Source organism: Rhinopithecus bieti, unplaced genomic scaffold (genome assembly GCF_001698545.2).
Source record: "Rhinopithecus bieti isolate Rb0 unplaced genomic scaffold, ASM169854v2 scaffold_7580, whole genome shotgun sequence".
In the NCBI taxonomy this organism is placed as follows: domain Eukaryota; kingdom Metazoa; phylum Chordata; class Mammalia; order Primates; family Cercopithecidae; genus Rhinopithecus; species Rhinopithecus bieti.
The window spans coordinates 728,698-742,222 of record NW_016805470.1 but is presented as its reverse complement, the minus strand read 5'-3'; the positions used below and the strand labels follow the sequence as shown (position 1 = coordinate 742,222).

General features: G+C 48.4%; 1 protein-coding gene across 2 annotated transcripts in view; it reads right to left on the bottom strand.

Annotated features, from left to right (window-relative positions):
• Positions 1-11,722, bottom strand: part of TGM6 (transglutaminase 6) — a 55,086-nt gene extending 43,364 nt beyond the window's left edge. For both annotated transcript variants that reach the window (XM_017872544.1, XM_017872545.1), the window contains exon 1: positions 11,655-11,722. In XM_017872544.1, the coding sequence (XP_017728033.1) occupies positions 11,655-11,661 (7 nt within the window). In that variant the 5' untranslated portion in view covers positions 11,662-11,722. The remainder of the gene's footprint in view (positions 1-11,654) is intronic.
• Between the last annotated feature and the right edge of the window lie 1,803 nt (positions 11,723-13,525).

Below are 13,525 nucleotides of genomic sequence, written 5' to 3'. Positions count from 1 at the left end.
GAACTCAAGCAATCTGCCCACCTTGGCCTCCCAAAGTGCTGGGATTACAGGTGTGACCACTGTTCCTAGCCTGCCTTCTTGACCTCTCTGCCTCTCAGTTCCCCGCTCTGCAGAATGGGAATAATGCCTGTGGCGTGATTGTGAGGATAATGGCCCCTGTCATTTAGAGTCCTCAGAAGATGAGAGCTCAATAAATGTTACTTATTATGTTCCAGGGGTGACACCTAAGTAGGTGAGTCCACGTAACTAATTCTTGCTTTGATACATGCTATCAGGGAGAAGGATGGGAGCTGAAAGAACAGTAATGGAGGGCTTGTCCTGGTCTGAAGCAGGACAAGCAAGGCTTCCTTGAGAAGGCGGAATTGAGGCTGAGTCTTAAATTGGATGGGTATCTCCAGGAAAGAGTTGAGTGATGGATCTAGTCTCAGTCCAAGCATCCTCTTCCTCTATTCAGCATTCATTCATTCAAGTGCTGGGCATTGTGCTGGATGCTACAGACCCAACAGTCCATCAAATACCCTCTGGCCCTGACATCACACAGTTGATAGCCCAGTGGAGAAGACTGGCATTAAGCAGACAGACCTCAAACATTTAGGGCAAGCTTTGAGATGAACCCTACGGGAGAGGCATTGGGAGTCCCAGAGGCATTAGGTGTCACAGAACACCTAAACTAAAGTAGTTACGTTAACAAAACTATTCGCCAGAGTACTATAAGCAACAGCTTAAAACTCTAGGATGTGTGCAGCCTTGAATTCTAGCCAGCAGCTATGGCGCTAGACAGAGAGACAGGAGGGAGCATGGTGACTTCTAAAATTTGAGAGAAAGCAGATGTGTGGGGAAGGCAATGAGGTTGGAGGGGCCCGTAGTCGGCAGACCACCAACGCTTGGAGTGGGATGAGAAGTCTGCCTTTTATCCTAAGGACTGTAGTCAGTCAAATATTGTTTTAAGCAAAGCTGTGATGTAATCAGATTTGCACCTTGGAAAGATCATTCTGGTGCCATGTAGAAGATTAATTAGTGATATCTGGTGAGATGCTTTAGTAAGCAAAGGGATGTTTCATGAAACTCCTATTTCATCTTGTCAAACATCTGCTCCCAAGCCTCCACTGGATGCCCCATTGTCTATTATGATCTGTCCAAGATCTGACCCCTCCAGCTCACACCCATCCCCTCACAGCTCAGTTACTCTTTGCTCTGGCTGCATCAGACTCTACCTCTGCAACCTCCTGCCCCGACATCCCACACATCTCTTTCCTGTCTTGTGCTTTTCCTAAGGCCCCTCCTGGTTGGGGTGCCTGTGATTGTCCCCTGAGATGTTCCTGCCTCGGCCCTGCCACCAGAGTTCATCTCTCCTTTGTCCAATCAGCTATTAGATTTGGGATAATACAAACAACAATAATAAAATCTTTGTATGTGTTCAAGTGCTTATGCCTTCTAACATACACCTAAGGGAGGTACTGTGACCCTTTTCATTTTCTAGATGCCGTCATGCTTACTGGGTTCCCTATTTCACCTCCCCTGTGCCCCCACCCCCGCATGTCCCCAGGGCTCATTCTCAACATGGAAGTCAGAAGGATCCTGTTAAAATCTAAGATCACTTGGTTGCTCTCAAGCTCTCCATTGGTTCCTGTCTGTGTCAGCAGAGTTGAAGTCCTGACAATGACCCTCAAGCCCTTCCAGATTGGGCACTTTGATATCTTTTCGGGCGTTCTGTTTCTCTTCCCCTCTTTCATCCCCTTAAGCCACATTGACCTTCTTATTTCTCTTTGAACCTGTGGACAGGCTCCTTCTTCAGGGCTTTTGCACCTGCTGTTCCCTCTATGTGGATTGCTCTCCTTTCAGATTCCTGCAGAACCTGCTCCCTTGCCTCCTTCTTCAAATGGCACCTTTTCAGTGGGACCTTCCCTGACCACCCCTTTATAAATTGCAAATCACCCCTACCCTCCTTTTCCACTATTTTCCTCCACGGCACTTACTGACATCTTACAATATATTTTATTTCTTTAATTGCTTACTTTCCCTTTCAAGAATATCAACGCCATAAGGGCAGGGAGCTGTGTCTGTTTTGTTCATTGATGAATCTTCAGTGCCTGATACATGGAAGGTGCTCAACAAATATTTCTTAAATGTGTTAATGAATGAATGAGGAAACTGAGGTCAAGAGAAGTGAAATAACTTGCCAAAGGGCACACAAACAAGCAAGGGCTGGAGTGGAGTCTTCCAGCTGTTGACCACTGGGTCAGTGGTTATACTAGTTTTATTGTGATTGACATAAGAAACAGTTTTAAATGTTCCATACTCCATATACCTGCAAACATATATACATGCACAGATATAAACTGAAACAAAAGTTTCATTACTACTTCCCCTTATTATGAATGATGAACACTGAAATTTATTTTCTTTTCTGTCAAAGCTCTCTAGCCAAAGACCACCAGCAACACATTAATACAATGAACAGGAAGGGCTCATCGCTCATGGCAATGAGAAAGAACGCTCACCACAAAGAACCACAGAACATCTTGGGAAGAGGATATTAGAGAGGACTTACAGATTGCGACTTGTGTTAGATGGTTTTGGGGAATTTCAGAGAAGCAGGGCTTTGCTCTGGATTAGAGGCTGCTCTTGCAGTGAGGCAAGTCTATATCTGAGTATCTTAATAGTCCTACATAGAAGGTGGGAAGAATGAATTGAGGCTAGTGTCATAAGTGATAAAGAAGCAGCCATTATTCATATTAGCCCAGCTTTAGGGCTAATATGTCAGTTAGTGGAGACCAGTAAATGGCTTAGACAATGTTCATGTTTTTGTCTGTGTTCACTCATGATTATGAAGTGGTCTTGTTTTTGTCTTGATTCACTACAGTCACAGGATGGCATCTGATCACTTCATCATGTCTTCTGGTAAAGTTTCAATAAGCAGTTACATACTTAAGTATGTTTAGTAAAAACTGATTTCCTTTTATTTACTATTTATATTATAGTTAGGATACAATTTTTTAAAAAGTGGCATATAGAGGTAGGTAAGCTGTGTCAATTCAATTTCAGGTTGGTGAAGGGACACTATTAAATATTTGTTATATTGAGAGGGAGGGTATTAGGGACAAAAGAGTTGATGTTTTACTCATCTATTGCTTCTTAACCAATCTGTTTAACCCAGAGTTTAGCTTGGAAAAATGATAATCATATGTTATCCTTCATGGTTTCTGTGGGTCAGGAATTTGGGCAGAGCTCCACTGGCCAGCTCTGAATTGGAGTTGCTTATGCAGTTGCAATCATGTGTTAGCTGCGGCCATACTCATCTGAAGGCTTGACTGAGGCTAGAGAATCCACTTTAAAGGTGACTAACTTACATGGTTGGCAAATTGGTGCTGAATACAGGTTGAAGCACCTTGGTTCCTTTCCATGTGGATTTCTCCATGGGAATGCATGAGTATCCTCCTGGCATGGTGCTTAGTTTCCCCTCAGCAAGTGACCTGAGAGACCATGGTGGAAGATGCAATGGTTTTTATGACGTAACCTCAGAAGTTACACAATGTCACCTTCACCTTATCCTATGGGTCAAGGCAGTTACAAAGGCCTACCTAGGTTCAAAGAAAAGAAACATGCCCCATCTCTTGCTGAAAATGTACCAATGTCGTGTCCCATTGCAAAAAGAACACTGAGATGAGATGTATACAGATATGACCACCCTGTGAAATATAATCTGCCACAGTTGAGAACCACTGAAGTTGTATCACCAAGTACTCCCCACCCAAGGACACTTGTCATGCAACTCTTGACTGTATCTTATTTGATGTCAACCATACAGGAAATGTTCAGTAATTGTTGGCTAGACCATTGGATAGGTTTTATTTAATAAAACTTCCTATGAACCAAGTGCTTTTCCAAGTATTTTATAAATATTAGCTCATTTAATCTTAATAAACCATATGAGGGAGGTACTACTGTTAACTCAATGTCACAGATGAGAAAACTGAGGTACAGAGTTACACAATCTGTTTTCTTTTCTTTTCTTTTTTTTTTTAATTTGAGATAGGGTCTTGCTATGTTGACCAGATTGGTCCCAACTCCTGGCCTCAAGCAATCCTCCCATCTCAGCCTCACAAAGTGCTGGGATTACAGGCATGAACCACTGCGCATGATTCAGAGTTACACAGCCTTCTAAGTGATGGAGCTGGGAATCTGCCTCCTGAGTCTGTGGCTTTTCTATCCCCAGGCTATGGTGTCTTTATGTTTGACTCCATAGGAGTCACAGCCTAGAAGTTCCAGACTATAAAATTCAACATGAGCTTCACCACAGTCATCAGAAGAGTGGCTTGTGTGTGCAAGTGTCTGGACAGGGCTGGTCAAAATGCTTGACTTTTTAAATATTCCAGCATCTTTGTACAATCTTTTGGTTAATAGTATGTGGCAGATTGCATTTTCCAAAGATGGTTGCAGTAATATCTCCCATCCCACATACTCTTCTTTCAATATGATGTTGATTCTCCTCTCATTGAGAAGTAGAGTATATATTCCCACCCTCTGGACCTGGAAGACTTGTGGCTGAGACACAGTGACACACTGTGACTTCTAAGGCTAGATTATAAAAGTTAATACAGCTTCTTTCTAGTTCCCTTGGGTTGCTTGTTATTAGAACCCAGCCACCATGCAATGAAGAAACCCAAATGGCCCATGGAGAAGCTCACCTGGAGAGCCACCAAGGCTTCCAACCCACAGCCCACTGAGCTCCCAGCTGACAGACAGAACTACTTGGAAGCCATGGGACTCAGCCATCTGGCAAGTGGGTCCTTCAGCCCCCAGGCAAGCTGCCCCAGCTGATGCAGACACAAGCTGTCCCTACTGAGCTCTGCCCAAATTGCAGGTTCATCAGCAGGAGAATGATTGTTGTCTGAAACCCCTAAGTGCTGGGGTGGTTTGCTACACAGCAATTGATAACTGAAACATGGAGAGAGCCAAGATTCTTGTCTAGACCACAACAGCCTCCCAACTGCTCTCCACCTGTGAGCTGTCTAGGTTGGTGCTGTGGTCTCAATACTCAGGCTTGAGATTCATGGAAAAAACTAGTTTTAGCTTAGCTTAGGCCGGAAGCCCCTGCTGACATCATGATATGGGGATAATGACTGAACATGTGGGTAGGAACTCACATGGCTGACACATGTGTCCCAAGATTGGGAGCTCCTACAGCCCCTGTTGTGGTAAGTGAGCAAAGACTGTGCAGGACCAGTGTTCAACAGTGACCCCATGTGGCATGAGCTGGAACAACAGTGCCAGGGGGCTTTCCCATTACCCTTGCCAATTCTCACAATGGAAAGTAGAACCAAAGCTTTCACATCAAGTTAGCCCCAGTCATTCTAGGGCAGGCACAAACCTCTGAAACTCCAAAACTTTGAGCTCAGATGACCTTGGTTTAGTCAGAAAACACAGGCAGGACCCTCTCCCCCAACCAGGCACCTTGTACATAGAATTGTCAAGTCTAATATCAGCAGAGCTGGAAGAGCCATTAGGAGCTCAGGTCTCCATTTACTGACATAGCAACTGAGATCCAGAAGTGGGAAGAAAGGGACTTCTTGCCTGAGGACACACTGGATTTGTAGCCCACAATTCATGTTGCTACTTCCCAAGCAATATATGTAGGGACAGGCCAGAACAGGATGCTATTTTTTCAGTGGATGAGTCAGAAGCAGGGGATGAGGTTGTTGGGTGGTAATATTCTCAGCCCTGGTATGCCCCAAGGCTGGATACAAGGGGAGTTTGGGATTGGATGAGGACTGCTGGATCCTGGGTCATGGGTTTAAACTCTATGGATCCTGCACTGGTTTCCCCTCTTCCCTGCCACAGCCCAAAGCAGCTCCCATCACCCTCTGAGGCATCTGCATCCTTATCACAGACAGCCAAGAGGAGATGGTGGGATGAGTCAGAACTGTCATTATCATCACTGTCCTCGAATCTCAGAGACCATCTCTCTCACAACTTCCTGCCCAGGTGCAAATTCCCTTGGCCGAATCCTTGGTGGATACTTGATCATGGTCCTAGCTTGCCATACCTCTGAGAGGTAGCTCACTCACCGCCCAGTGTTAGAAAGTCCTTCCTTCTGCTAAGCCAAGCTTTCTTCTTGCAACTTCTTCTCATTTGTCCCTATTTTGCTCCCTATCACCCCCATAGAACACACTTCTTCCTTTGCTCTTTGATGGGGTTTTACAGAAACATTACCTAGAAATCCCAACCTGCCAGCCCCCGGCCCGTCCCCTGCCCAACTCTACACTCACCCCATAACCCAGGAGGTCGCTGTTATAATCCCTGTGGAATCTGTCCCTGGAGCTGCTGCTTTGGTGATCTAAGTCACCCACACCCATCAGCATCTCACCTCCATGACCTGCCATTTGTGGGGTAACGGCCAGGCCTGGGGTCCAAGATTCTGCAGGGGGAACTACTGGTGATTACAGATAAGTTCTGTCCTAGCCAGTGTCCTTCCTGACCCTCATGGGGACAGTGAGACTGATGGGCATAGGCAGAGGCTCCTAGGTATAGGGCAGCCCAAGGCAAGGAGATAGATGTGCACTTGGGATGGTTTCCAGGCCCCTTGTCAAAATAAACCCAGTATCACCCCTTCCATGTCCTCAGCTCAAATTCTGTTAAGGTGGAGGCTTCTGTCCCTTATCTGTGATCAGGGATGCTGTGTTATAGTTGTTTGCTTGCATATGTCTCTCCCCCACTGGACTGAGAGCTCCATGAAGGCGAAGGCTGAGTCTCCTCCTCTCTGGGTTGCTAGAACCTGGCTAAGGGCTCAGGGCATATTAGGTACTCAGTGAATGTTGGTTGGATGAATGGATGAATCTCCTTCCTCATCCCTCGGCTGGGATATGGAAGGGGGAGCTGATGCTCTGCAGTGTCCTGGGTCCGCCCTCGAGAATCAGCACCCACACCCTGTCAGCTGCTCACGCTCCGACAGTCCACACCCCACCCACCCTATAATCCCTCTCTCTCAAGCTGTCACATTCCAAAGCCTGCCTTTCCTTCTTAACTTTTTCCTTCCACAGAGTGTGAAAGAGGAGGGTGTGTGAGGCCTCTGACATGGGCAGGTAGACGGATCACTGACCACCCACCCCCACGCATTGCCTCTCTGGGTCTGTTTTCTTCTCTGTGGAATGACCCAGAAGGACTCTTATGGTTTGGATAGTTTGTGGTTTGCTGAAGCAAGTGCCTCTGATTACCCGCAAGGACCCTTCTCAGCGCTCCTCCCTACAAGACACCTCCCCCCGCACCCCCACCCCCCACCAAGAGTGTGCTGATGTGAAGATTGTCACATCGCCCCTGGGACATGGTTTTCCTGCACTGGTTTTCCCCCTTCTCTGCCACAGCCCAAAGCAGCTCCCATCACCCTCTGAGGCATCTGCATCCTTATCACAGACGTGCAAGAGGAGGTGGGATGAGTCAGAACTGCCATTATCATCATTATCCTCAAATCTCAGGGACTATCTCTCTCACAACTTCCTGCCCAGACACAAATTCCCTTGGCCAAATTCTTGGTGGATACTGGATTATGGTCCCAGCTTGCCATACCTCTGAGAGGTAGCTCACCCACTGCCCAGTGGAGGGGATGGGAGAGGTAACATCTGCTCTGAGACTGCTCCAGTTGACAGTGAACCCAAGGCCCTGAGGACAGAATGGGCAGCCTGTTTTCAGCCCCGGGGGCCTTCACCCTTGGGATATGCAGGGTGAACTCCCAGCCCAGGGCTGAAGGCTCGCCAACCCGAGGGCTGAGGCTGTACCCCCTAGGCACAGGGAAAGGATGTGGTAAGAGTGCTCCCTCCACCTGCCTGTTATCCCAAGCCTCATAGCCCCTCCAGCTTGACTGTTCTCCTCCCCTTCTCCCTCTCACCATCTTCTCGGGGCTTCCTTTCACTCTGCACAGCAACTAGGAGCCTGATTTCGGAGGTACACACTTGAGCTCTCATGCAGGCTTTGCCCCTTGTTGGCTGTGTGGCAAGTGAGTGAGCTCTGAAACTTAGTCTCCTGGTGATAATGAGGGTGATGATCGTACCCGCCTCAGGTTGGGAGGATTCACATAGAGTATTTAGACTGATACCAGGCACATACTAGGTTCTCAGGAAATGTGAGTGTTATCATCATTAGTATTTACACAGGACCTCCTGGCTGCCATTCCAGTGCTCTGCCAATTCCTGCCATCCTGAATCATCTCCTTGTTGGCTGTGTGGCCCTGGATCAGTTACTGGGCCTCTCTGAGGATCTGATTTCCTCCTCTGGAACGTGGCAATAATAATATCTTTCTTCTAGGGCTTTGAGGAGGATTAAGTGAATTAGTAATTATAAATAGGGTAGTGATAAAATGCATCACTTAAACCAGGAAATTCTGAGAGTGAAAGCAGAAGCCATTAATAAACACGCTAGGGCAACAGGCTTCCAAAAGGATGAATGTCTCCCTATTCATTGAGTACATAGCCTAGTGCTGGGTCCGCAGTGATGTGCTCTACAAACAGGGATTTTTTTTTTTTTCTTTGAGACAGAGTCTCGCTCTGTCACCCAGGCTGGAGTGCAGTGGCACGATCTCGGCTCACTGCAAGCTCTGCCTCCCAGGTTCATGCCATTCTCCTGCCTCAGCCTCCTGAGTAGCTTGGACTACAGGTGCCCGCCACCATGCCCGGCTAATTTTCTGTATTTTTAGTAGTGATGGAGTTTCACCGTGTTAGCCAGGATGGTCTCAATCTCCTGACCTCGTGATCCACTTGCCTCAGCCTCCCAAAGTGCTGTGATTACAGGCGTGAGCCACTGCGCCTGGCTTGCAAACAGGGATTTTTACATCATCACCTCCTTTCCCCACATCTCCCTCATCACTTTGGTCCTCCTCTCTCCAGTTCCTACATGCACCGGGTTTCTTGTTATTCTCCCCTCTTTGTCTCTTGCTTAAGTGACTGCATGGCCCCAACAGCCTCAGAGATTTTCAGCTCATCCTGTTCAATCCATCCCATCACTATGGAGAAACTGAGATTCAGAGAGGGGAAGGGACTTTTCTGAGTGTCAGCATGTCATTTTCCCTGCTCAATTACCATGGAATCTACAACCATCTTGTAGGCATTCAAGGTCCTTGACAGGCCCTGCCCATCACTTCTGGCCCTCTGACCTCCTCGCCTCCTCCCCATCTCACTTGCTCACCAGCTGGCCCCAGAGCTCCACCTAAGAAAGGGAAGTGTCCATGTGCAGAACATTGCTTCCTGCCCACTTAGCTCTCCACCCATCCCCACCCCAAGGCCTAGCTCATCCATCTTCCTTCTCCTGCCCTTGGGTGACACCAGAGAGCTGAGTGATATAATCCTCCCCAATGCTTTGTCTCAGCCCAGTGGGGTTGAGCCCTGGAAGCTCTGTTGAAGCCAGCAGCATCTCCCAGACTCTGGACTAAGCATAATTGGTTTCTAATGGGCCCCATTATGATCCTATGCTTAGTATGCATCATGGGCACCTGAACTCCATGACTAAATGATTAACTGGGAGTTGCTTGGGGACTTTCTGGGGCCACTGCCCCATTTTCCTTTCCTTCCTGGTATTGTTGGAAGCTGCTGGTCTCTCTCTCACCAGGAGGCAGTGACGCATCAACTCCAGCCCAATGTCCCAGCCAGAGCCCACCTCACACACAGTTTTCCACTCAATTCTTGGAATCTCTGAGCTGAAAGATGATTATAATTTAATCATGGCAAAAGGGTCTCACCTCCTTTGCCAACTGATCAACTGGTACTTGAAGAACTGGGTTGAGCATTCTAGGGCCACATCCAGGCTCCAGAGGGAAGAACTCTGGGGTCAACTAGGGATGCCCACCATGGACGGAGTGAGGGAGGGGGAATAGGAGGAGCTCCAGGAAGATGAATACACTTTCCATCTAGGATCTGATGTCTCAGCCATTCAGGCACAGAGCATGTAGTAGGCATGGCCTACTGCTCTGATAAGCAGATCCTCCCAAGAAGCCAAGAGGACCCAGAAGACCCAGGGAATTGAATCCAACCCAACACATAGTCCATTTACATAGGCATGACAACTCCGATGCTGACATTTCACAGACAGAGAAACAGAGATTCAGACAGAGGAACCCAGCAAGTTAGTTACAGACCTGACAAAAGGCATCATCATCAACTTTTTTCCTTCCTCAGCAATTAACCTTGGCACTGTCAAGTTTAAGTCTGATAGGTTATCAAAGGCCCAGGGAAGAGGAATCGTCTAGGTGAGCCTTGAGAAGCAGATCTTGGAGGAACAAAGGCAATCCCTTCTGTACCAGGGCCATTAGGGAGGCAACCCCAGCTCTGGAAACAGGCAGTCTGGACTGTGAGCTGGGTTGGCAAGGCCTGGTCTTCAGGAGAACAGACCTATCCTAGGAGCCTGAAGGGCCCAACATGTCCAGCAATGCTGTTAACTGCCAGGAGGAAATAGGAAGAGGGAGCTAGACTATGATGAGGAAATTAAAATATCTGCCTTTGAAAGTTAAAAAAAAATAGTTGATTGATGAAACTGTCACATAATGCTGAACAATTAAAACTGGCAGACACAGACTCAGACAAGCCCCTTGAATACCTGAGTGTAGGACCCCCGATTCTGCTGACTTGCTCATTACTGGGCCCCAGCATCTAACAGAAAATTTCTTGAGGGGAGTTTGCTGCTCACTATATTGAGGTCATGGGGGACACGTTTTCTTTTTTTCTTTTTCTTCAGACAGGGTCTCACTCTGTTGCCCAGGCTGCAGTGCAGTGGCGCCATCTTGGCTCACTGTAGCCTCGACCCCCTGAGCTCAAGCGATCCTCTCACCTCAGCCTCCCAAGTAGCTGGGACTTCAGGTGTCCACCACCATGCCCAGCTAATTGTTGTATTTTTTTTGTAGAGATGGGGTTTGCCACATTGCCCAGGCTGGTTTCGAACTCCTGAGCTCCATAATTCCACTCCCAACTCAGCCTCCAAAAATGCTGAGATTAGAGGCATGAGCCACTGTGCCCGACCTACATTTTCTGAGTCTACTGTTTACAAGTCCCCACTTGAGATGTGTGGTGGGAGAACAGCACACATGGTCTCACCAACTCCTCACAGCAGGGCTGTGAGATAATTTGCATTATAATCCCCATTACACAGATCAGAAAACAGAGGTACCAAAGGCAAATTTTCTTGCTCAAGGTCATATAGCTCTTTTCACTTCAGCCAGAGCTGCTCTTGCCAAGTGCTTGGGGTGGGAATCAGGTGAGGATGCAGCCTGTGGGGGCCTCTCACTCCTTCCTACCCAGGCCACAATTCCCAACTATGCCCAGAAAAGTCTCTGGATCCATAGAATGTGCATGGGGTGCAAGAAGATTTTCTTTCTTCTGCCCCTGCCGTCCTGTGCCCGCCTCCTTCAGTCCTGTGAGGCACAGGGGTGAGACCTGGCCCCAGCCCAGAAGACAGCGCTTGAGCCAGCCTCTGCCATGGACTTGCTGGGTGGCCTAGGGCTGGTTTTTTCGTCCTGGGCCTCATGAACACACATGAAGAGTTCATGTGTTCACGGTGGGCCGTCCAGCTATAAAACCCTAACAATCAATGATCAAACGTCATCCCACAGACCCGTGTTTCTTGAAGTCCCTCTCATATGCCCTGGTGCCCCAAGGCCCCAGGCTCTGCCCACTCACCTGCCATGCGATGGCCAGCTGGACTCCTCTGTTCCTCCCCACAGTGGTGTGTGCACCGTCAGGGCAGTGTGGCGTGTCACAGCAGCCAGCCAGACCAATTTTAACAAGGAAAACCTTGGGACACTCCTAGGCTGGAAAGTCAGAATTCAAAAGAGGAGGCGTGGCCCTCCACCCTAGCAGTGACACCCACGAGACACAAAATCATCCTGTAATTGCACCTAGAGGGGTTCACTGTGGAAGTGGCTCCATCCAAGAGACCTTGGAAACATGGAGTTGCGAGTGGGACTGTGGAGAAACTGAGGCTCAGAAAGGTCACAAGGCTGGCAAGAAACAGAATGGGGAAGGAGAGAAGAGTGGGAGGGAACTAGGATTTATGGTTGACTATTCTTAGCCTTCACAACAACCCTCAGATGAGAAAAAGCAGGCCCAGCGCGAGGACCCCAAGGTACATGGTTACATGCTGCAGAGCTGGGTCAGTCTAGGGCTCCCTCTGCCCTCCTGGGTGAGACCAGAAGATTCCTGGGCCCACAGCTCCTCTCTGTTCTGCAGGCATCTAAAGAGGCAGAGGTCCATGATCCTCCTTCAGGGCCACTAGACTCCCCTAGTGGACACTAGATTCTTGAGAGGAGGTAGATAAGAAAAAGGGGAGGGCTGGTTCTGATTCAGAAGCTAGGCCCATCTGCCCTGACTTTGTGAGTGGTCTCCAGCCAGGAGCTTAGAGGCCTGGTGGCCATGGGTGTCCTGTGACATTGGGCAAGACCTCTCCCCTCCTGGAACCCTGGTGTTTCTACCTATAAACTAAAGGGACTGGACTCAATTATTCTTCAGGGCCATTCCAGCTCAAAGTCTAAGATTCTGGGCTTGAAGATGCTAGAATTCAAGGCATCTGAAGTCTTTTGTGTAATGAAATAGAGGGAATTTTATTCTCATGGGAGCTGGTGGGGTAGGTTTCTTTTTGCTGGAGAAATGTTTTGATGGATGACTTGGGGCTATCGGAGGCTGGATGTGGCCTGGGCCAGTGAGGAATGGGAAGTGGGAGGGGGTAGAATTGAGGGAAAGAGACAAGGAGGAGCAAGGAGACGACTGTCTGCTGAGGCCGCTCCCTGGGATCACCCCAATATTCAGGAAACTGCATAAAAACCCCAAAGTGTTTGATGTGGTTGGATTTCTTACAGAAAGTGGCAGAGAGGCTGAGTTCTGCTTCCTGGTTTGACGCAGATCAAGCATCTTTAATGGGCTGTCTGCAGGCCCACGTAGTCTTATAATTACTGACATCTGGCACCAGCCCAGGGCAGCTCCTTCCTCAACACCCTGCAGGCTGCTGCTCTGCAGACCCCAGGCCCTGCTGAAGCTGCTTTTCTGCCTATGCAGGGTCAGGCTCCTCCCCACTAATGATGGTCTTATTCAGGGCCCTTTTATCTTTCATCCTGGGCTTGCTTGGACGGGAGCTCCCAAAAGACAGGGCATCAAAATCACTCCCTGCCCTGCTCCTCGCGACCCCAAATAATGATTCATATGCCTCAGGTTTTTTTTGAGACAGGGTCTTGCTCTGTCACCCAGGGTGGAGTGCAGCTCGGTGCAACCTCTGCCTCCCGGGTTCAAGCGATTCTCCTGCCTCAGCCTCCTGAGTATCTGGGACTACAGGCGTGTGCCACCACGCCCTGCTAATTTTTTGTGTATTTAAAGTAGAGACAGTGTTTCACCATGTTGGCCAGGCTGGTCTCAAACTTCTGACCTCAGATGATCTGCCCATCTCAGCCTCCTGAAGTGCTGAGATTACAAGTGTGAGCCACCGCACCTGGCCCATACTCAGTTTAGAAGTGAGCATCATAGCCTGGCAGTAGAGTCCTGGGTTCTGTTATCTCCGGTCC